The sequence below is a fragment of the Pelmatolapia mariae genome, linkage group LG15 (assembly GCF_036321145.2).
Source record: "Pelmatolapia mariae isolate MD_Pm_ZW linkage group LG15, Pm_UMD_F_2, whole genome shotgun sequence".
Lineage (NCBI taxonomy): Eukaryota > Metazoa > Chordata > Actinopteri > Cichliformes > Cichlidae > Pelmatolapia > Pelmatolapia mariae.
The window spans coordinates 36,220,090-36,244,137 of record NC_086240.1 but is presented as its reverse complement, the minus strand read 5'-3'; the positions used below and the strand labels follow the sequence as shown (position 1 = coordinate 36,244,137).

The window sequence follows — 24,048 nt, the reverse complement described above, 5'->3', positions numbered from 1 at the left end:
TAAAATAAGGGACACACATGCTGTAATATATATATATATATATATATATATATATATATATATATATATATATATATATATATATATATATATATATATATCTCATTGCTTGTAAAACTGACTAAGGTACAGTCTGTTGTTATGGGCCTATTGCACTTTTAACTATGTTGTTTTTTTATTATAGATGGTCCGATTTTTATTTTTTATCCTGCTGCTGTAGCACACTGATCTCCCTTGGGGGATCAATATCTATAAGCATCTAGCTAGCTAGCTGAGTCATTATCTATGTATGATGCACAAAAGTACTTAATCTGGGTAATGATACTGATAGAAGGGATCAAATTAACTATTAGGTATAAAGCTAACAGCAACAATTTTAGGAAACTCCTTTCTGTTTCACATTCTGCAAAGAACACTTTTGCTTTAGCATTATCGTGTGAGCTACGGTTTTAATTTCACCGTGGTCCAGTAATGATTACTTCTACAAAGCAAATTTAGATCCTCTTAAGTATTTTGTACTGGCATTGCGTAGTTTACTGCCTCTTCTCCCGTGTGCATGTGTGTGAGAGATTGCATAAAATCTTTTCCCTCAATTGCAAGTTCCTTCATGTGCCCTTTGCTCCTTGGTTGAATATATAAAGGTGCTTCAGAGTGAAGAAAACGTGCTCTTGTTCTCTCTTTGCATTCACATAGAGTCTAGACCATGGCCAACAGACATTATCTATTTTTTATTGGATTACTGATTTCCATTTCGGTGCAGTGGACTTCGTGTGCTAACAGTAAGAATTTGCTACATTTTGTTCATGAGAACTTCTTCAGAAACTAAGAACATTGCTTTCAGTTTGCAACACAATTTCAAGCTTAAAGGAAAGACAGTAACAGACATGCAATGCACATTCGGTGTTGCAAAAACTGACTATTATGCAGTTTAATTGATTAAAAAAACATAGAAACACATTTGAATGGCTCTAACCACCTTCACATTTATTTTGTCTCGCTTATAGAGGATGAGTTCGAACCGTTCTACTGGAACAATAAAGGAAGGAATGCTATTCACGCAGCCCTAAATAAACCACGTAATTCACACCAAGCCAAGAATGCCATCCTCTTCCTGGGAGACGGTAAGTCTAAGAAAGAAATTTTCCTACCATTTAAGAAGTTTCTTTAAACTATCAAGTATTTCCTCTTGTACCTCAGTTCATTTATTCAGGTGAAAGACATTTTGAGTCTCTCCATCACTGTGGTGTAACTCACCAAAATATAATAAGGTCTTTCAAAGCCGCAGATTTTGGTACCACAAAAATCATGGTAAGAGATGAACACCAACACATGATCATCTGCTCAGAAAGCCAGGCATAACAAAGGGAAGTGAGGCTCTGCAAAGCCCACAGTGCATGTGGAGTTGCAATATTTGCTCTTGTATTCTTAATCGGGCTAATACCAAAAAAGGGTAAATCAGAAACAGTTTGTAGTCATCTACCATGTCTGGACTTTCTACAGAAATTAATAACAGGTTAGTTCAGTTTGCTTCATTAATTCCATTTAACCAAAACCAAAAGCAGATGAAATAGTTTCCGCTATTGTAAAACAAGGGAAACTAATTTCTTTATTCCATTGTGGAAATAAAGCCTTACATGAAATCATACATTTGCTGCTATTTAATCTCTGACCCAACATCACTGTTTAGCAGCTTCTCTGTACAAATGACAAATTTATATCTTGATTATGGTTTTATGAGCTTTGACTCTTGGCATCACTGATGCTGTCTTCAGCACATTTAAAGTTTTATCAATGTTTATGATTGATAAGGTATATGTAACAGCTCAATAAATGACGTGTTCGTGAGAATACATAGGAAAGTTCTTTTAGTTAATGACCTATTGGTGACACATTAGAAGAGTTTAAGGTTTATATCTGATGACCAGAATGTCCTTTACCAAGTTTCACAGCCAGGGCGGAATTTATGGCATGATGAATTTGACTTATATGGGGTTCTTACACATATTAAAGGATAATCATTTGAATTTGAAACCCTTGAGTTTTCATGAATTATGATTATGTTTAGAGGGATACTTGAAATGTAGAATATTGATTTCTTTGTATATTCTTCATTATTTATGCCTCTGAAGAAATTAGATGTTTATTTGCCCTTTAAACTCTATCTATTTATATTAGCTGGACCTAATGAGTTCAAAGAGCACAGTGTACTCTCTTGGCTGATGTTATCTACTCAGGTGTGATTCCTCCTACTTCCAGGTATGGGTATACCAACAGTGACTGCTGCCCGGATCCTCAAAGGCCAGTTGGAGGGAATAAATGGGGAGGAGTCCAGTCTAGCTATGGATTCTTTCCCCCACCTGGCCCTTTCTAAGGTCAGAACACTATGAGCAACACACCCAGTAGACTTGCATCCTTAACTGTATCGCACATACTTTTATGGTACTAAATCTTACTGATAAAAACAACGACCAGAGATCAAGATTACAAACAACAGCTTCAGTGTCGCTTGGCATTGATTCTGCAAGTCTGTGCTGGAAGGGTGGAACACCACTGTTTCAAAAGATAAACTATAAAAGCAGACTTAAGTTTGTGTTCAATATGAGCCAAAATGAGTGACTGAGCCCATGAATTGAGCAGAAGGGTCTTCACAAAGGTCAAAGTTGCTTTCCCATAGACTTCTATGGCAACTAGTGCCATCTGGTGGCCATCACATAGAATGCAAGGTTAAGGTACTTCTATGAGGGGCCGTACAAGCCAAAATTCATTCTTTCACTCTCACACACATACATTCTTCTTTCACACACATATACTTTCACTCTCACATACATATATTCTTCTGTCAGACACACGTATTGTCACTCTCACATACATATCTTTTTCTTTCACATACATATACTTTCACTCTCATATAGTTTTATTTTAATTTTTATATTTAGATATTTTTATTCTCATGTTTACACATATTTAACACACACATTGCAATATTGTGCTCTCTTATACATGTATTTTAATGTACATATTTACAAATTTTCACTCTAACATACATGCATTTTCATTTATGCATTCCTACATTTTGCTCTCATTTACATGCATTCAGTATGCATTTAATCTCACAAATAATATATGTATGTAAGAAGAGAATGCATACATGTCAGAAGAAAATATACGTATGCAAGAGAATAATGTATGTGAACGGGGCTATGTCCACACGTACACGGGTATTTTTGAAAACGGAGATTTTCCGTTTTCGTTTTAAAAAATAATCCCGTCCACACGTAAAGGCAGAAATGAAGGAAAACGCTGCTACGAACATGCCAAAGCAGCAGGTGGCGATATATTCCTAACCGTGTAGAAATGTTGGCCAATCAGAAGTCTAGAAGCCTCGGCGGGAAATAGTAAACAAAGCTGGGGCATAGAAGCAGAACCGAGTCGTATGTGTGGAGGGACAGTAACTGTGCATGCATATGTAAGCATTTAAACACTGCAGAGAGTACAATTAACAGTAACAGTATTGTAGAAATTCATTTCACCGAAACAACAACGTGGCGCACACTGTGACGTCAAAAAAGGCGCACACCTTTGACGCTGCGTTTTCTCCGTTTTTCTCGTCCACACGTAAATGCAAAAACGGAGTTTTAGAAAATATCCACCCTGGCCGGAGTTTTTAGAAATCTCCGTTTTCAGTGACCGAAAACGGCGTTTACGTGTGGACGAAAGGTGCAAACGCATAGAAAAATCTGCGTTTTCAAAAATACCCGGGTACGTGTGGACATAGCCTGAAAGAGTATAGTGGAAACGGAAGGAGTTTAATGGAAACGGAAGGCTGGGTGTCTGTACCGCTGTGATTGGCTGAGAAGCACGCGCGGGTCACTTTCAAGTGTCTGACAGAGAAGAAACTCGAATTCTTCAGCAAGCTATCGGGGTGTTAAGAAATATTTTATCATCTCCTGAAACGGTCACATCGTTGTCCTCGTCACTTGATCGAGATGGGACGGGCTCAACTTTTTTTTACGTGCGCTCAGAATAGTGGCACAAAAATAACGCCATAGTGACCCAGAAAGAGTAATATTTCAAACTCCGCCACTCTGTGCTCCTCTGCCACTGCCTCGTTTGAGTTTTGGACGAAATGGATTCTGGGATATTGCATTTCGTCATTTCGAGCTGATTGGAGACCAGAACAGCCAATCAGATATTTTTGCATCCAAGTCTGTGATTGGCTGGTTTTGTGGCACACAAAATAACGCCATAGGTCTCAAAATAAACTTTTAAGATATTTTCATGCGAGAATGGTGCTGTGTAAACTTCAAATATCTGCTTGATTCATCAAGACATCACATGTTTCCATAAGCGCTCTAATGTTTTCGGAGATGCCTGTTACCCACCAGCTGACCGCATAGCTGGACTGGCCATGGGCATACCGGGCATTTGCCAGGTGGGCCGATGGTGATTTTTCATTTTTATGTTTGTTTGTTTTTGTAACGGTATAAACAATGAAAGGTGGTGGATTAGCCAATTGGTCATGATCAACTCTGGGCTGGACCAATTACAATATATCCGTATTGAGAGGAAAAGGAACGCGATTAGTCCCATACTTAGCTAGAATGAAAAAAAAAGACAAAGCTGGAGTTATTCTGTTTTTACGTTGCACAGCTGCCTCTTCTCCCCTCATTCTCTCCCTCTCCTGTTGCTACTTCAATCATGAAACCGATCAATGATCAGCTGATCGTCTCTCTTGTTTATTTATCTCCCACTTTGCGCCAGAAAGAGGAAACCAGCGGATGTCGCGCTAAACAACAGCAGCACGTTCAAGCTTGATCAGCTGTTGTTAGAATTTATTTAAAATTAGTTTCTAGTATCAGCTGATGTTTGCTGGAGCCACAGCTGTAAAAGCTGCTGCTCTCGATCAAGTGACGAGGACAACGATGTGACCGTTTCAGGAGATGATAAAATATTTCTTAACACCCCGATAGCTTGCTGAAGAATTCGAGTTTCTTCTCCCCCCTCCATACTGTCAGACACTTGAAAGTGACCCGCGCGTGCTTCTCAGCCAATCACAGCGGTACAGACACCCAGCCTTCCGTTTCCATTAAACTCCTTCCGTTTCCACTATACTCTTTCATTCACATACATTATTCTCTTGCATACGTATATTTTCTTCTGACATGTATGCATTCTCTTCTTACATACATATATTATTTGTGAGATTAAATGCATACTGAATGCATGTAAATGAGAGCAAAATGTAGGAATGCATAAATGAAAATGCATGTATGTTAGAGTGAAAATTTGTAAATATGTACATTAAAATACATGTATAAGAGAGCACAATATTGCAATGTGTGTGTTAAATATGTGTAAACATGAGAATAAAAATATCTAAATATAAAAATTAAAATAAAACTATATGAGAGTGAAAGTATATGTATGTGAAAGAAAAAGATATGTATGTGAGAGTGACAATACGTGTGTCTGACAGAAGAATATATGTATGTGAGAGTGAAAGTATATGTTTTATACTGTCTATGGCCGTAGCACAAAATATACATATTTGCCATATTCATCAAATCATCCAATGATTCGGATGGGGGTAACATGATCCTGCAAGTGGTCACTCTAATTAGTTAAAGATAAAGGTCATCACTCACAACAGCTATTGATTTGCAGTGAAATTCCTCCAAAGCAAAGTCATGCCTTTAATGTAAGGGTCGAGGTTTCAGGTTTTGCCCTTTCACTAGCAGGATATGTGTTACCAGCCTAACAAAGACAGGCTTTTCCATCTGTGTTTTAAGTCTGGACAGGTGACATAATTTTTGTGAAAAATCTAGGACACTTAATTTATGAATGTTCAGTGTTTTAATTTTCTTGATGTCAATGACAGAATCAGCATTTTCTTTGACAGTGAGCGTGAATATTGGTTAACATGCGATATGTGTGATTGCTTTGGATGCCTGCAGACGTACAACGTGGATCAGCAGATGCCAGACAGTGCTGGCACAGCAACAGCGTACCAGTGTGGTGTGAAAGCCAACTATGGCACTCTGGGGGTCAGTGCTGCCGCTCCAAGGTACGACTGCCAGGCTTCCCATGGGAATGAAGTCACATCTGTTCTTCACCGTGCCAAGGCAGCAGGTAGACCCACATCCACAAAGCTCTGACTACTTTAAGGCACATGAAAATGATGCTACAAAGCAATCAAATCGTAAAAGTCGAACGTGTACAAGAGAAATGACCTATATACATTTATTGTTCAGTGTACAGCATTAGCTTACTAACTGGGCAACTATTCAACTACTATAAATAAAACAATTTTACATCTAAACAGGCGTGTTTTCTGTAGCATACCTCACATCAAGTGTATATATCTAAATATATCTAAATCTAAAAAATAAATGTGTCCTGCATTTTCAACCAAAATTTGTTAACTTCTAGGAGCCTAAACAGTTCAAGTTCTCCAAGTATAACTCAGCAAATATGTTAACGCTATGAAAAATCTGGTCCTTGTTTCAGGGAAATCAGTTGGCATTGTCACCACAACCAGAGTTCAACATGCCTCTCCTGCTGCAGCCTACGCTCACATTCCCAACCGGGACTGGTATTCTGACGCTGATCTCTCAGATGAGGCAGTCCAGAATGGCTGCCGTGACATTGCTTACCAGCTGGTTTACAACACAGAGATAGATGTAAGACTTAATCAAAACGAGCAGGCAAATGATCAGTGCACTCACACAAATGATGAATAGAAAAAAAAATCAAGGTACCTCTAGACTGAATAAACCAGATAAGGTCTTTTAGATAAGTAATTAAATTTTACCAAAAGCAGATTCCTCGACAGTTTTGTAAAACATGGATGACAGAGAACCTAAGAAATCACTTTCTAATCCAAACCTCAGAAGTACTTGGTGAATAAATCCTCATACACTAAATGTGTTTTTTTAAGTGTTTTACATGTACAAAAATCAAAAGGGGAATATATTTCTGTCTGCAGGTTATCCTCGGTGGAGGTCGTACCTATATGTTTCCCACAACAGTGCAAGACCCAGAGTATTCAACTGTGAAAGGAGTCCGAAAGGACGGAAAAAATCTGGTCGATGAGTGGTTAAAGAACAAAGCGGTAAACAGTGCCTTCATCAAGTGTGCTCATCAGTTTTTAGTTTGAACATGTATTGTGATTTTGATCACTGAGCATTTTTTTTAAAAAACAAACATTTTCCACGTTTGTCATTGTTCCCCACCTACAGAATGCTAAATATGTTTGGAACAAGGCTGACTTTGATGCTATCAATCCTGCAACGACAGACTTCCTGATGGGTAAGAACTCTGAGGTGCATCGCTTACAACTGCGTCATACAGAGAAGAAAAACACAATCAAGACCTTGAGTACTCTAGACCCAATATAAAACCTTAGATTTTTAAACAGTGACGTTTCGCTAAATTCTGCTGAACTCATTTGTCAGTGTTTTTAAGCCATTCATCAAGTTTGTGCCATTTTTATTTATTTATTTATTACAAATAAGCTTTATATATACTATATGTAATATGGCAGTTGTAACAGGGGAAAACTGAAGCCTGTAAATTTTTTCTTTTAAGGTCTGTTTGAGCCCAAAGACTGCCGGTACGAGCTGGATCGTGACCCCTCCATGGACCCATCCCTTACAGAGATGACAGAGAAAGCTATCAAGATCCTCAGCAAGAACCCCAAAGGATTTTTCCTCTTTGTGGAAGATAAGTATAGTATATTCACCAAAGAAAGAAATCAGGAATATTAATCAAAACAACAAATCATGGTTGACCTTTTAATGTGAATGTCCAATTGGCAACAACAGACAGAATAAAAACTGTGGCATATTTTCATGTTATTCTCATATTGTGACAATGGCAAAATCAATATCAGTATCAGCCTGCACCAAAGATATGTGGAGGGTCGGCTGAGTGCTCATTAACCTTGATTGCAGGCAGAAGTAAAACCAGTGTTCATTTATTTATTTATTTATTTATTTATTTGCCAAGTCCACCTTTACTTTTGATGACAGATTTTATTCTTTGGCACATAGAAGATTCTGAAAAAAATATTGTCTGTGTTTCTTTATAGATGTTTCATTCTTATGTATTTATTTTTAGTTTGATGAACTGTTCTGCTCTTCTTCTCTTTAAAACTTGAAAAAAAGGCTGGTTCATATTAGATACCCTTCCCAGTGACAGTTTTTTTTTCCTCATCCATCTCTTGCTTCGGGCGTGTGCATTAATACCACTTTCCCCACACAAGTTTACGATGATGCAACATTGACATCATCATTGTCCATTTCCATCTTTTACACATGGCACTGTGTCCAACAAATGAAATGTGGTCTAATATGACCATGAACGAGCAGTTACTAACACATTGGTTTCCACAGATAATCCTATTATTAATTTCATGCCATTTTTCATACCTGGAACTCACTTTTGCTGCAATACCATTGGCCAAACTAATATTTGATGTGTTGGTCACAGTTGTAGTATTATGTCGCATTAAGGCTGTACTTTGGGACGCCTATGTTTTCACTGCAATCTCAAACTTTGCAAGAGACGTACTACTACAGATGCTTATTTATCAGTGACTTTCTTCTGAACTTCAAGGGGGAGAATCGACCACGGTCACCATGCAACGATGGCCAAAAAGGCACTCCATGAAGCTGTAGAGTTTGACCGAGCAATCGAGCGAACGGCTGACCTCGTCAGTGACCTGGACACTCTGACTATAGTCACTGCAGACCACTCTCATGTTTTTGCTTTTGGAGGTGATTCTCCCAGAGGAAACCCTGTTCTAGGTAAAATGCACTTCTGGAAGAAGCTTTAGCATTAACAAGTCAGCCTCATCTTATGTTCTGAGATTGAACAAGTGGTAATTTGCCCTTGTGACATACAGGGATCGCTGATACCCAGGCTACTGACAAAAAACACTTCACCACTGCTGTGTATGGGAATGGACCAGGATACCAGATTGCCAATGGAAGTCGCCCGGATGTGAATGAATCAATTTCAAGTAAGTGATACTGAGCATCTTTTTATGGAATCCAAATCAATGCAATAGCTCCATCTTGTGGTGTAACAGTAAACCAACTGCACTGGCACAAAACACTCAATCTAGCTTTTCAGTGTCACCTCACAAACGTTCAGCAATGGAGTTTCATTGAATGGACAATACAGCTTCTTGTGTATATATACAACATTCTTTCAGGGTGTTTTTTTTTTGACGGTACAGCATTTTAAACAAGAGCTATAAACAGCAGATGATTTAGAAAAAATTCTGTACAGTACTTTCATAGCAGTGTTGAATTGTAAAGACTACTTATGAATCATTACTAAGTGCCAAAAAACAAGGATTACAATAATGAAACAGCTTAGTGTCTTCATCTGATTTCATCAATACAGCTAATGTCATCAGTACAATGCGTTTTAGTTAAGTAAGCCAACTGTTGGCTTTTTTGTCAACACTGATCTAACTAAAGCTATGCAGCTAATACTGAAGTCTTCTCTCTTGTTTCCCTTCAGCGGACAACAACTACCTCCAGCAGACTGCTGTGCCTCTTGATTCAGAGACCCACGGCATAGAGGATGTAGCCATTTTTGCCAAAGGTCCCATGTCACATCTTTTTGATGGAGTCCAGGAACAGAGCTACATTGCTCATGTGATGGCTTATGCTTTATGCATAGAGCCCTACGTGGACTGCCAGTTACCTGAAGGCAGCCATGCTGTAGCAAGCCACCCTAGCCTGCTGCTTCTTCTGATTAGCCTCCTTCTAATTCCTTTCTACTCTATCTGAGATGACATGAAATCTATCCCTGAAAAATTGGTGCTATCTGAGAATTTGGATGAGGAATAAATTATTGTTTTCACTCTACTGTGTGTAATTTAAAAGTGATGTAGTAGTTTTAGACGGCGGTGTTGTTTTATGTAATTTCCAATTGTTGACACAACTTTGGAGTGAAAACCATTTCTGTTAGTATTGCATAGAGCAATGTTTTAATGCTTTGTTAAGCTCCTGTAAATAAAATTATGGTTGTAATTATATTGGAGATGTACTGAATAAACAAGAGATTTCATGATGATATTGACAAATATTGGAGTCACTGTCAAGCACTCTTTGCATGACTGGTTAATTCATTCATTCATCCATTATGTTTCTGTCTGATCATAGCACTAGCATACATAGAGTTGGTGGTTTTTTATTTGAATTTCCCCAAACTTGTACAGAACTCCGAATGAGCAGTGCACAGTGTGAAGAGAATCCAGATTCACAAGTTCTTTGGCTGTATGTAATAATGTAATTCTCTTAGAATTTTTTGTTGTCATGTGTTTTATGTGAGGTTTCCATATTTGTTTACAACCCAATAACACACGTCAGAATTTAGTTTTGGATACATTATCAATTTCAATACAAAACCCTATTCGCTATTAGAGTTTACTGGTTCTTGAAAGTATCAGATTCTTTCTCTGCAGTATCCAGGAGTTGATCCAAATTTTCCCCACTACCATGTGCTAGTAGTATCATCAGCAAAAAATACGCATTTTAAATTCATAAATACCTCCCATAAATCATTTATATTCAACAGAAAAAATAAATATATTAGTTGTAAATACATAATAAATAAATATAGAACTAAGGCAGTCTCTGTCCTTATCCTACTTAAGTAGCCTATTTGAACCTTTTGCAAATTGTAAAAGGTAATGTAATGTATCTTGTAAAGGGATATTAATATTCAGCTTTGCCTTGTGCGCCTTCCTTGATATTAGACTGCATGTGTATTTTTGAGTGGCTTAATGATTCTGAAGTACCATTTTACGTAAACATTTGTTGCATTGTAATGAGTTAATTAGCAGTGTGTGTTCGAGCATTTGAGTTTTATGTGACTCCGTCTATTAATTTAAAGTTTTGAAGCTAAAATAAAATACAGCAGTGGAATAGAAACGCTGTGAATTGTAAACGGACCTACAAAGACATCAGTATTTTTTCAGGCAAAGACTGTGTGCCTCGCTTTAAATGAATCTATCACCTCATTGGTTAACTTTGTCCAATCAGAGGCGCATGTGGGAGGGATTTCCGTTTGCTGCAGGGCTTGGAGGGAAGTCTGAAAACAATGTACCGTAGCTTCATCGAAAAGTTAAAAAAAAACCAAAATGTAGATGAACTATGAGTTAATGCTTTAGAATCTGAAACGCTCGTCCAATCGTCTAAGCTGCATTGAAAAAATCACGTGAACGTTTTGCCGGCTTAAACTTTAGGAAAACGTAGTTTAATGTACGCAAACAATAGCTGGATTTCTGCAGCTTGCAAGTCGCCGTTAGCTCTGCTTGCTAACGTCAGCCAGAGCCACGTAGTTTATTACACGCTTCTCGGAAGATGTTCACAGTTTAGATAAATTAAAAAACAAGTAACGCTGGCCATGGATCGACACACGAGGAGGCTGACGAGTCAGCTGTGTAAAGCGGTGAATGAAGGAGATCCCAGGTGACGTCCCTTTTTCTTCTTTGCCCAGACATGCCCTGTGTTGTAAACAATGCTACAGCCACCCACGTCAAACTAACATTAGGATTTACGTTTTTACATTTGTATACCTTATCCAGCTCTGATCTCTCAAAAAGCCAATCAAAACTATCCACGATGTCGGTTTTCCAAGAAAAAATTAAGTGTGTATGAACTCACATTTGCGATATCTACACAGTTCAGTCCTTACTAGTTTGTTACGGGTGTTTTCATTTTTGGATATGTTAGTTAGTATTTGTCAGCGTGTAACACATCTTGTTTTCTTGACAGATCTGTTCAGCAACTCCTTTTACAAGGCGCAAACCCCAATCTGGTGGGTACCAAAGGGGTAGCTGCTGTACACTTATCTGTTGGCAAAGAAACTGAGAAGAACACGAGATGCTTGAAAACCTTGCTGCAATATGGAGCTGACCCCAATATAAGGTATAGATTCCCCCCCCCCCCCCCCCCCCCCCAAAAAAAAAAAAAAAAAATCCCAAACAGTCACTTAACATCATATGCATTTAGTCACTATAGTGTATTTTAAGTCAAACAAGCAAGACAGTTTTTCAGCCTTAGTTCTGGGGTTTTAACAGAAGTATTGTATTAACTCACTACTACATAGTGCCCCATTTTATAAAAGGATTGATTTTAATATTTAGCATCAAAATGCATTGCACTTAATGACTGCCTGAAGTCTAGAAGCCTTGGACATGCTCTGCCAGGCCTCTATTGCAGCCACCTTCAGTTGCTGGTTTGTTTATGTCTATGCCAGTGTCTTCAGTAGCTGAAAAGCATGCTCTCTTGGGTTGCCCGTTGAAGGATATCTTATTTATTTGTCTATACAAACTCTTGGGTTGCTTTTGCAGTATGTTATGACTCTCATCCCTAAACAATTGCTGCAAAAGTTTTGTTAAACTCCTTGAATCAAAGCGTAAAGTCTGCACTCCAATCACATCTGGATTGTTTCATTTAAAATCTACTGTTGTGGTTTACAGAGACAGAATTGCCAACATTGTGCTGTTTGTATTTGTTTACTTACCGTGGTATATCAGTAGTTGTTTGAAATATTGGCAAGATTTTTCATAAACTTTGCACCGACTCGTAATGATGAAATGTTGATTGTAGGTCATCAGAAGGCCTCACTCCTCTTCATGTTGCTGCACTGTGGGGATGTTATCAAAATCTCAAGCTGCTCTTGATGAATGGAGGGAATCCAAATATCAAAGATAATGTATGAATTGCTTAATCATGGCTTTTAGACTAGTTTTTGGGAACATTTAGGTTGATCTGTTGTTTATATTTGTGACAACTTCAAGAGAATACCTGAAGTGTACTGTAAAGTATACTATAAAATTCTAATCTTTTGCTTTGAATATACTGAACGTTTTACTTTGAGTTTGCTTTTACGTTTGCTTTATTAATCCAGGAAGGAAACACTCCACAGCAGCTTGCAGAGCAACAGGAAAATCAAAAATGTGCCCATCTCCTTCAGGAATACCAGGCTAGCCCAACAGACACTGAGGAGGAGGACATACCTCAGTTCCAATACTGTAAGATGATTTCTTTAACCTTTTTCAAGTCTTTGGGAGTTGTATAATCACACTGAGAGCACTGTTGAGAAGCTGAGCTACCGATTGTGAAACCAAAGGAGTTAAAAACATCGGCAGTAGCATTACCTGTTTTTACTATCAAATAATGAAAAAACACAAGAACTATCACCTGCAGAACTCCCCGCCAGGGTATAAAGACTAGATAAGAAAAGTTTCGGGTTTGTCTTTACAGAATTTCGCTGACAGACTGAACTACGTTCATTTTTTTCCTCCACAGCTCTGTATTCCGACCAGACAGACATGTCCAGCTATCCTGAATCGGACTACAGCTTCAGTTCCCACACATCCATGATAAGTGACTTTGGTGAAGCCCCACTGAGCAGCACAAGGCGCTCATCATTTTTTAACCTATCTAACATTAATGGACGACTAAGTTGCAGAAGTGTATCACATCGCGGACCATCTTATCCTTCCATACTTTCAAGCACTCGCATGTCTGCGGTGGAGCCTGCAGCTGCAGAAGATGGCAATTGTACCGATGATACCACATCGAAACGCGAGGAATGTCCTGCTGCACCTGATGGCATAATCCCCCCTTCCAACTTCCCTGCAGTTTCCTCCATGCGAGCAAGTCGGAAGAGCGTGAGCTTCAGGGATGACGTGGATGAATATTACCCTGTTTTCAGCCCCGAATCTCCCCAACAGAATCCCGCTGTTGATGGCTGCCAGCGCAGCTTACCTTTTGACATATCTGAGTATTCTGATTTCCTGGATTCAGAACGCATGGCTACTATTTTAGACAGGCAGGGCATTGACGCCACATCACCGGATCATGTTTACATTTTCTGCAGGGAAAGCACTGAGAGCACAGAAGAGGACTTGGAGAAAACAGTCCTTGTTCACTGTGCTTTGGAAGAAAGTGATGATGAACAGAAAACAGAGCGTGTAAAAGACAGTCAGGGGAACAGTGATGAAAAGAAAGTACACTGCCATGCCGGCGGCAGCAGCAGTGGAACTAGTAGTAGCCATTATAGTAGCTGTGAGAGTGACCATTACACCAGTGCTCTGGATGCCTCTGTAAACCCTGAATGTCTTTCACTTAGTGCAGCAGATGATGTTTCTGCCAAGACTGCATTAGACAGAAAGACTCTGATTTCTACAAATTCTGATTGTGAACTTACAAACATTCATATGGAAGCTAATACCGATTCCAAACCTCAAACGGTTGAGCGTTTATCAGGTATGCTTAATAAACTGACCTTGTCTGGAGTAAAAAATCCAAACAATGATATAGTTCAGGGTTGTGGTGGTAATGATGTAACCAGTCCAAGTAAGGGCGATGTTGTTGAGTTCGCAGCAGTAGAAGAAAAAAGTGATCATCCATTCACACCCAGTCCTTTCGTAACAGGCAGGACACGCTCAAGAATGAGCCGTTGCTCGTTGAGAACAAGCAGAACCCCCGAGAGCCTCTCCTCCACATCTTCTTTGTTCGAAGATACCCTGCCTACACCAGTTCGAACACGCCGCCAGACTCCCAGATCTCCAACCAGTGAAGAGTTTTACAACTCACCACGCTCACCATTCGGTGCACAGTGCTTTTCAGGCAGACGGCCAGACGGAGGGTGCCTGTCTGTGGACTGCCAAGAGACACAGTCCAGTACTGTCAGAGGCTCGAGTGTTAGTAACAGCCAAGCTGATACGCTTCTCCTCTCTACAAGTGTGACAGACTCTGCTGTTCAGTCACAGACTTTGTGTGACACGTTTCTACTCGAGAGCAATAATGACAGTTCAGTCAGTGCTTATGAGAGAAACCTTGCAGAGATTGCTCTTGCTATGCGGGAACAGAACTGTAATCTCACTGAAGACGGGGAATTTCTGACTGACGATCTGACAAGTTCAGATGAGACAACTGCAAAGAGAAATGTAAACGATACCCCTCATGAGGAGCAGGCAGAAAGCCTAAACAATGAGGATGCCTGGATAACTAGGGATTGTAGCTCTCTGCCAGACTCTGTGTCGTCATCATCCACCTCCAGCTATGGTTCTCCAAGGAGATCCAAGGAAGACTCTGATTTTCCCTGCACCCCAGGTACCGGCTGCACACCGAGGTACAGCATGAGCAGGCTTTCAAGCTGCCGTAGGCCACAGCACCTGGCTAACTTGTCTTACACCCCTGGAGGGCGTCCACATATTCAGGATGTGGACGAACCAGTAGAGTACCTGTACACAGATACCGAACGCGGCCACAAACTGATTGAGACCCATGTCCCACCTACAGCAGACACCTCCCTCAGCTCCAGCGTGAGTACTACCAGCAGTGAGGAGACCATACTTTATGACTGGCGTTCTTTGCATGCTGACATGGTGGACAGCAAAGAAAAAGAGAATCAGAAACCCCAGGTGGTGGTACAGAAGGCGGAAAATGAGAAGTGTGTGGACAATATGTTGCCAGAAATCAGAGGGTTAACTGACAAGGAGCTCAGATCGAGGCTGGTGGAGCTGGGGGAAAGTCCAGGTCCCATCAGCAGTCGTACAAGGCCCACCTACATGCGAAGACTGTGCCGCCTGGTACAGGAGTCCAACTGCCAGTCACAATATCAACAGAAGAAGTTAGAGCAACCACAAGCAGGTAATGCTTTATTTCAAGTTTTTAAGTGACTTAAGGTAAGTTGAGCTCTGTTGTAACATTTCATTAAATATAATATCTACTCTTAAAATATATGAACACATACATTGACATTTATTTTTTTATTTTTACAGATGCAGGTTACAGTCCAGAATTGTGTAGGGTTCTGGAGACCTTTAATCTTCCCAATTGCCAGGCTGATGAGCAGGCTTTGTGCCAGCAGTTTGACCAACCAGATCAGAACAGGAAGTGGAGAGAGGGCGTCATCAAGTCCAGTTTCAACTACCTGCTGCTTGATCCAAGGTGCTTTTACCTTCATTTTTATTTATGTTTTGTTTTCTTCTGTGCATTCTGAGGAGAGGAGTTGTTGCTGACTGTGTGAAAATGTTCACATTCACACTTCAGTAGATGCATCAGAGAGCACTTGTGTTCTGGATTCACCCCTATAAATCTCTAGTCATATTAGTTGTCTAAATTGAGCTAGAAATGGGCTTGTTTGTGTCTAATACAATACAATACAATACAACTTTATTTATATAGCACATTTAAAAACCAACGGTATACCAAAGTGCTTCACAATAAAACAGCAGGTTAAAACATGAATTAACAAAGTACTGAATATGCTAACAGGTCAATGGCACTAATTACACAAGAATAAAAGTGAATATTAAATCAAACTTGCTAAAAACACATAGGTTTTAAGTAGAAGAAGATATTAAGAAAGATAAAATTGGAATTAAGTATAAAATACAGGCGTTAACCAACCGGGAAAGAAAGATTAAATAAGTGAGTTTTTAATCGTGATTTAAATAATTGGATGGAGTCAGATGCGCGAATAGCAATGGGAAGGTTGTTCCACAGGTTAGGTGCAACCAGGGCAAACGCACGGTCACCTCTGCTCTTAAGCCGAGATCTAGGCTGTACCAGGAGTAATTGGTCGGATGATCTGAGGACTCTCCCAGGGGTGTCTGGTCTAAGAAGTTCGGCGAGATAGCTAGGGGCTGCATTATTCATAATTTTGAAAGTAAGCGGCAATATTTTAAATTTGATGTGGTATTTGATGGGGAGCCAGTGCAAATCAGCAAGGACAGGGGTGATAGAGGCAAACCTTCCGGTACCATTCAAAAGGCGTGCCGCAGCATTTTGGACAAGCTGTAATCTATGGAGAAGAGCAGCATGGAGACCAAAGTAAAGGGAATTACAGTAATCTAATCTAGAGGTCACAAAGGCATGAATAAGCTTTTCAAGATCCTTATGTGGTAGACACAGTTGGTAGAAGCTAGATTTGACTACAGAGGACACTTGTTTGTCATATTTGAAAGAGCTGTCCAGCAGCACACCTAGATTACTAACAGTGTCAGAGAGAAAAGTGGCAAGGGATCCAAAGTTATCAACTAGTTGGCCCCGGGGGAAATGACTGTCAAACACCACAATTTTGGTTTTCTTTTCATTTAAGATAAGAGAGTTGCCCCAAAGCCATTCTTTGACTTCTCTCATGCACTCTAGGAAGCAGTGCAGTGACAGAGCAACATCGTCACTTAGCTGAAAGTAAATTTGTATATCATTAGCATAGCAATGAAATGACATGTTGTATTTTTCAAAGGTTAAGCCTAGAGGTAGCATATAGAGTGAGAATAACATTGGGCCCTACACAGAGCCTTGAGGCACGCCACAGCAGAAGGATGCTGCAGAGGAAGAATAGGTACCCAGAGTGACAGAGGGGGACCTTGTTCAACAGATAGGATTTAAACCAGTTAAGGGCGTCACCTCTAATGCCAACTGTATGTTCTAACCTCGTTAGTAGAATATTATGGTCCACCATATCAAAGGCTGAGGACAAGTCCAGTAAGGCTAAGACCGCAGAACGACCTGAATCGGCAATTAGGAGAAGATCATTAAGGACTCTCAGCAGAGTTGTTTCAGGGCTATGACGTGGTTTAGAGCCAGACTGAAATTCATCACTGATGTTGATGAATGAAGTTGCGAGAGAACTATCTTCTCCAAGATTTTGGACAGGAACGGGAGTTTGGAAATCGGCCTGTAGTTCACAAGGTCATTATGATCGAGGCTCCTTTTTTTGAGAACAGGCTGCACTATGGCATGTTTAAAGGCTGTCAGAGCATGGCCGGAAAGCAATGAAGAATTCATTAGAGTTAAAATACTGGGCCCAATTGCATCAAAACTATCCTTGATAATGCGTGATGGGAGAATATCATGTACAGAATTTGTATTTTTCAGTTGTTCAACTATTTGCTTAAGGGCAGTGAGTGACACCGGCTCAAACTGGTGAAAGGTTGATAAACATCCTGGGGTGAAAGCAGGGCTCACAACTAAAGGGTGTGAAGACTTGAGAGATAAAATTTTATCTGTGAAGTAATTTAAAAGTTGTTCGCAGAGAGCCGGAGAAGACACCGTCGGCATTTCATGACAGGGATTGACCACTGAATTAAAGATTTTAAACAGCGTTCGAGGATTATGGCCATTAGTCTCAATAATTTCAGAAAAGAAAGCTGCGTTAGCCATTTTAGCAGCATTTTGAAACTTCAGGCGGCTGGTACGTAAGATATCAAAGGATACCTCGAGCTTGTCTTTTTTCCACTTCCTCTCGGCTCTGCAACACACACGTCGTAGGGCATGTTGAGTCGTTTAACCAACGTTGGGAATTGGTTTGAGGACATTTCATTTTAATAGGTGCTACAACGTCAAGGATAGAGGAGCATGTGGCTAGCAAAGAATTAGCAAAGTCATCAACTATATGAGGTATAGGACAATCAGTAATAGTGGGTGCAGAATTAGTGAACACCACAGAAAAATTAGCCACAGTTTCAGAATTAATTATGCGCATAGGGCGTCTGAGGCCCTCAGGGTACATAAATCAACATCAGAAATAACTGGGAAGTGATCAGAGATCCCAACATTGTCAGTGTTCTTAATACAAACGTCATATGAAAAAAAAACAGATCAAGGGTATGGCCTTTAGAGTGGGTTGGTTCATTTAGCCACTGAACAAGGTTAAGAGACTCAGTTAGAGCAAGAAAGTCTTTGGCTAATGGATCATCCTTACAACAGATATCAATATTAAAATCACCAGTGATAAGAACACAGTCATATTTAAAAAGAACAGATCCTAATAGCTCAGCAAAATCCTGTATAAAAGCCTTGTTGTATTTCGGTGGTCGGTAGACCACAACACACAGAGTTTTAGAAGAATCGGCCAACTCCAGTAATTGAACTTCAAGGCTAGGGTAGGTAGGGGAGGGGAGCTACTGAATTTTATGTTTATTTTTAAAAACTGAGGCTAAGCCACCACCTCTGCACGTAAGCCTAGGTGAGCTGAAGAAGGCACAGTCTGGGGGGAGAAGTTCCGAGAAGGAGAACGACTCACCAGGGCTAATCCAAGTCTCCGTCAGGAACAAAACATCCAGCCCCGAGGCGAGAAAAAAGTCATTTAAAACACCAACGACCTTACATTTAGTAGAGCCATCCGTGTCATGGGCACCATGTCCCTACTCGTAGCGCGTCGCAAACGGCTTAGGTTGCTGTGATGCACGCCACCTCTGGAAGACGTTATCCAGGTCTGAATAGGCAGGCATGCCACTGGGAGGGCTGGGTAAACTTGCTGTCCGACAGAGCAGATCCACCGACGACTAAGCGATCTGGCAAGAAGGCAGTCACGGGAGGAGGAGAGAGGACAAAGAATATCCATGCTAGCATGTGGATTAGCCATAGCCTGTGGTTTAAGGTAAGCCTTAAGACGGACATGAATGCCACTCCGTTTGCCCCGCTTTCGATAGCGTTTCTTGTACATGGTGGGTAGGGGTAGTCAGGATATGCTGGTGGAGGAGTCCGATCGTGACAGGGTGGCGTCTCCCAGAGTCCAGCATGGATCGGAACCATAGGAGTGAGAGAATCGAAGATTTAAGTGTTTGTCAGTCATAAGTAATTAGTGCATTGCCACCTGATGAGCATATTACCAAGAGAATGAGGAGTACAATGCAAAAGTCAAAAAGAGGGGTCGAAAGGAGAGGCGAAGACGGCCTGCCGAGCACACTGGCACCATCTTTGAAACCCCCAGGTTAAATGTCTAAGTCAAATATAGTTTTAAAATAGAATACCATAAACACCTCTCAACTCTAAAAATATTAATTGAATCGTTTATTTCCCTCTCTGACAGAGTGACAAAAAACCTTCCGTTTCGCAGTCACACCATGACCCCAAAGGAGTGTTTCCAGACTTTTATCCATGCTATATTTTATGTTGGCAAAGGAAAACGCTCCCGTCCCTACAGTCATCTGTATGAGGCTTTAGAATACTTTAAAGGTGACAAAACCTCAAAGGTAAGGATGCAAATATTGATCGGTATTAATATATCATATTGAAACAGTCTTTAATTGAGTAGTAAATATGTAGTTTGATTCTTTTTTTTTTCTTCCTTGTCACAGAAACTGTGCTCCAAAGTCCAGCACATCCTTCAGGTGTGGAACACAGGGCAGGGTGTCATCTCTCTGCATTGTTTCCAAAATGTTATTCCTGTGGAAGCCTACACAAGAGAGGCCTGTATGGTGGAGGCGATTGGTGAGTGCATGAGGGTGAAACTTATCAAAAACTGTGAAATAAACATCACTACAATCCACAGCACGACTGCTGAATACTTCCCCCTCTTTATGTATCAGAATCTGAAACCACCCTTGCAAACATCAGCCAAATAGGGGAAGGACCAATGATGTTAGCGGCTCATCGCTGCCTCATTGGTGCCTTAAATTACTACTGCTGAAGTGTACACCTCCATGTTTAATACGTCCGTGTTGTTGAGCCCTAGCGACCTCTTGGAATATTGTAATTTGTAATTTTTAGTATTGATAATTATCTGAGTATCTTTTTTCTTTGGCAACCCTGCATATATTAAATATATTTTACTCTGAAGTGATGGAACAGTGGTGCAGTGTTTAAGAAAAAGCAAAAAAGGTTTGGGGTTCAGATCCACCAGCCGCTTGTGGCCTACCTGTGGAGATCCATGTGCGAGTGTGCCCTGGCTGGCACGCTTTTCTCAATGCCACAGGAAGCTCTTGTTGTGCAGTGCAAGCAATAGAAAAGAATGGGTTTTAGAGCATGGTGCATGTTGCATTCTATGTGAAAGGCTTATAAGCAGTTAAAAAATAAAAATGGGCGGACAGAGGACAAAACCCCCCCTGAAACTGTATTATTTTAAGATATTAACACAAACATTGAGGAAAAATAGAGAAACTGTATCTAATAGCAGCATTAAGTATGAGCGATATTAACTAATACCAACATTTTACTGTTTAAATCTTTGATAGGTGCTCGGTTTGGTTTTCAAAAACTGCTAAACGCAACACTGTGTTTGACAACACTGATAGATTTGTCAGTGAAGCAACTTGACTTTCTCAACTGTTGCAGGGTTGAAGATGCTCACGAATCAGAAGCGAGGGGATTTCTATGGCATCGTGTCCAACTGGCAGACAAAGAAGAAACGGGAGCTCGGCATCCACCTGCTGTACCGCGCCATGCAGATCTTCCTGGCTGAGGGTGAAAGACAGCTTAGACCAGCTGACATCAGACAGTAGAGACACCCACTTGCAGAGGGGTATGAACTGCTTAAACACCAGAAGGGAAAATACCACTACTTCAGAAGACGATGCAATCCTTCATTTTACAAAGATTGAGTAATGACTGTTACCAGAATTTTATCATCTTTTGCTGGTAAACTAACACTGAATCCTCATACCCAGGGATTTGCAGTTTGACAAATGTGACATTAAGTTCAGTTATATCATCTTAAATGTATATCATGGTCATATTTTAAAATATCCTTCTTCAAAGTGCTCTTAGCATATTTAACGCTGCGCCATAAGCAGAGAATAATGGATTTGAACCCCAACTAGCAAACATTTTCTATTGTTTCATATTATGCTAGCTGAGATCTTTTACTTGTAGTTTTTTTAAAGAGTACTTGAGGATTTCACTTTGAAAACACACATTTTGCATTTAATTTTTCGGATCATTGAGACTGAAGAACTATTCTCTTAGCATACTTTGTTTGGCCTGGCCAGATGTGGTCAACACGATGACACAATATCATCACAAAACTTTAAAAAACTCAAGATTTTAATAATAGAAATCAAGATCAAGCTATTTACTACAAACATTATTCCCATTTGGTTACTTTTGTTGACTCTTGTGGAATAAATCGGTTATGACTGCAAAATTTTCCAAAGAAGCAAGGAGAGCAGTAAACACAGGAACACCTAATCAGGTTACTATTTCTGTTTTTAAAAAATGATAATGTTGTACTTATCAGGGCTTTTTAACTGTGGGTTAGCATGTTAGGTTTCCTAGAACCTCGTTGTGTTCTAAAATAGGATCTTTTGTCATTTGTAAATATAGTATTTCAGTTAAATTGCATTAAAAAAAATTGATGTGGGTACATTTCTATCCAGGTGTTTACAGAATCAGCAGTAGAGGCAGGATGCTTTAGCGTTATGGGTCAGCTACAGTCAAACAGACAAAAGCTACACTTTATTGGCAAAACATTTGATCTATTATGATTGTTTCTGCAACTTTCTGATGTTATGAAATAGATGTATTCATTATTAATAAAAAAAGATATACAACTTTAAAAGGAACCATTAAATTTTTTTTTCCTGCATCAGACACTACAGAGTGGTTGTTGCACTTAATAGCTGTTGCAAGTTACCCATATATAACTTGATTCTTTTCTTTTATTTATATATATATATATATATATATATACAAAAATAAATGTTAATGTAATGCTGCAACAATTTGGATTTTATCTTGGAATAATGGAGATGTTACATTCCACGTCAAATGAATAACAAGCACATACTACTAAGAGAAAGTTTGCTTAAAATTGATTTAACTTTTAAAATCATGTGTTTTTAAATCTGACATAGGGCATTGATGTTTCTCCTTTGTGCATATTAAACATCCTCTCCACAGTCTGTAATACAGTTACATAGCAGATTGATATGAAAATGATTATAGTCAGGTGATCTTCATGCATGGCTTTGAATAATAATATAATAAAAAGATATGCTCAGTAATTCTAAGACTTATTTTAAAAGTATAAAAAAAGCTCAGTTAAAACTAAATAAATATCGTTTCATCAATATCATAAAAAAATATCATTATGAACTTTTTTGCTATGTTTTTGAAAAACAAATGTACCATTTACAAACTGGTATTAGAGCAAATGAAATTGTGTTCCATTGTTATTTGGAGGGTATTTCTGTTCATATATAAAATAAACAGCAATTCATCACTAGGGCCAACTCGTATACAATTACATAGTTTACTGGAAAATAATAGTGTTAAACCCAGTTTTGCCATTTGACTGTGGCTGACCCATTTAAGGAAGTATACGGATGCTTTAGCTGGTTGGAAGTATATCTCCATGATCTGCATATGTGAAGCTCAGCAGACTTTGAGTCAGTAGCAGAAACAGTTTGAATTTTTCAGGCCATTTCATGTTGTAGTCAGGATATTCTGAATGTAAGTTATATCTCAATTATCTCATAAGACATGTAAAAAAATGAAGGCTTGTTGGTCAAAGTAGTGACATTATTACAGTGTCAGGATGATGTGGAAGCTCCGGGTATTACTTTATATGACAAAACAGCACTAATTCTAACAACTGGAATTGCATTTTAGATATGATGTGTTGGACCCCCCCAAATAAAAATCTAGGTTCAACTTTGCCATGAGCGAGTAAAGCGCTGGATATATGAGAGCATTAACCTTTAACTCTTATACAAGTGGTATGAAAACAACTACTTTTATTAATAAAACTCTACTATTTTAAATGTGTAATAGCATGAAAACTGTGTGTAGATTTATTTAGCCCTCATGTTGTTGTTATGAAAAATAACGCCCCTTCTCTGTAGTCTGTTATTTTCACTGTTTTTTGAATTGTCATGCACAAAAATACATTGTTGCAACTTATGTAAATGTGTGATCACATGCTCTATTTTGACTTTCTGTGATTTCAATGTAACAAACGAAACAAAATATACCCCCGAACTGCTTCACTGGTTTGTCTTTCTTTATTCCCAGTCTTTGGTGGCCCTCTAGTGGACAAAGGAAGCAATTAATTTTGTTATTATGTGTACAAGGCAATTCTCTTGATGTAATAACTTCTCTTTAGCTGCTGTAGTTCACTTAAGGTGGTTTTTGGTGTAGCCCACATGTCATGCAGATCGTTGTACTGTGCTTAAGTTTGATACGCCTTCATTTTGTTTGTACCCTTCCCCCCTTAAAAAAAAATCAACGTGACCTTCAGTTGCATCTTTCCTACACACCCACACACAAAGAAACACACAAAGTC

The 24,048-nt window shown here is 39.4% G+C and overlaps 2 protein-coding genes across 2 annotated transcripts; both read left to right on the top strand.

Moving 5' to 3' along the window:
• The first annotated feature begins 703 nt into the window (after positions 1 to 703).
• Positions 704 to 9,803, top strand: LOC134642766 (alkaline phosphatase-like). The gene is made up of 11 exons (XM_063494718.1): positions 704 to 779; positions 1,005 to 1,121; positions 2,257 to 2,372; positions 5,955 to 6,129; positions 6,508 to 6,680; positions 6,986 to 7,111; positions 7,239 to 7,308; positions 7,588 to 7,726; positions 8,617 to 8,807; positions 8,906 to 9,022; positions 9,532 to 9,803. Exons 1-11 carry the CDS (start codon positions 704 to 706, stop codon positions 9,801 to 9,803), a joined length of 1,572 nt encoding a protein of 523 aa, XP_063350788.1.
• A 1,505-nt stretch (positions 9,804 to 11,308) lies between these two features.
• ankle1 (ankyrin repeat and LEM domain containing 1) lies at positions 11,309 to 21,319 on the top strand. Its single transcript, XM_063494716.1, has 10 exons — positions 11,309 to 11,489; positions 11,796 to 11,948; positions 12,633 to 12,738; positions 12,934 to 13,057; positions 13,335 to 15,428; positions 15,510 to 15,641; positions 15,818 to 15,986; positions 19,858 to 20,020; positions 20,126 to 20,258; positions 21,102 to 21,319. Exons 1-10 carry the CDS (start codon positions 11,425 to 11,427, stop codon positions 21,266 to 21,268), a joined length of 3,306 nt encoding a protein of 1,101 aa, XP_063350786.1. The 5' UTR covers positions 11,309 to 11,424; the 3' UTR covers positions 21,269 to 21,319.
• Positions 21,320 to 24,048: the final 2,729 nt, after the last annotated feature.

Coding starts and splice junctions, on each gene's coding strand:
- LOC134642766 (XM_063494718.1), top strand. CDS start 704: ATGGCCAACAGACATTATCTATTTTTTATTGGATTACTGATTTCCATT. Junction 2,373..5,954: donor CCCACCTGGCCCTTTCTAAG/GTCAGAACACTA, acceptor GGATGCCTGCAG/ACGTACAACGTGGATCAGCA. Junction 8,808..8,905: donor CAGAGGAAACCCTGTTCTAG/GTAAAATGCACT, acceptor TGTGACATACAG/GGATCGCTGATACCCAGGCT.
- ankle1 (XM_063494716.1), top strand. CDS start 11,425: ATGGATCGACACACGAGGAGGCTGACGAGTCAGCTGTGTAAAGCGGTG. Junction 11,490..11,795: donor GTGAATGAAGGAGATCCCAG/GTGACGTCCCTT, acceptor TTTTCTTGACAG/ATCTGTTCAGCAACTCCTTT. Junction 12,739..12,933: donor ATCCAAATATCAAAGATAAT/GTATGAATTGCT, acceptor TTATTAATCCAG/GAAGGAAACACTCCACAGCA.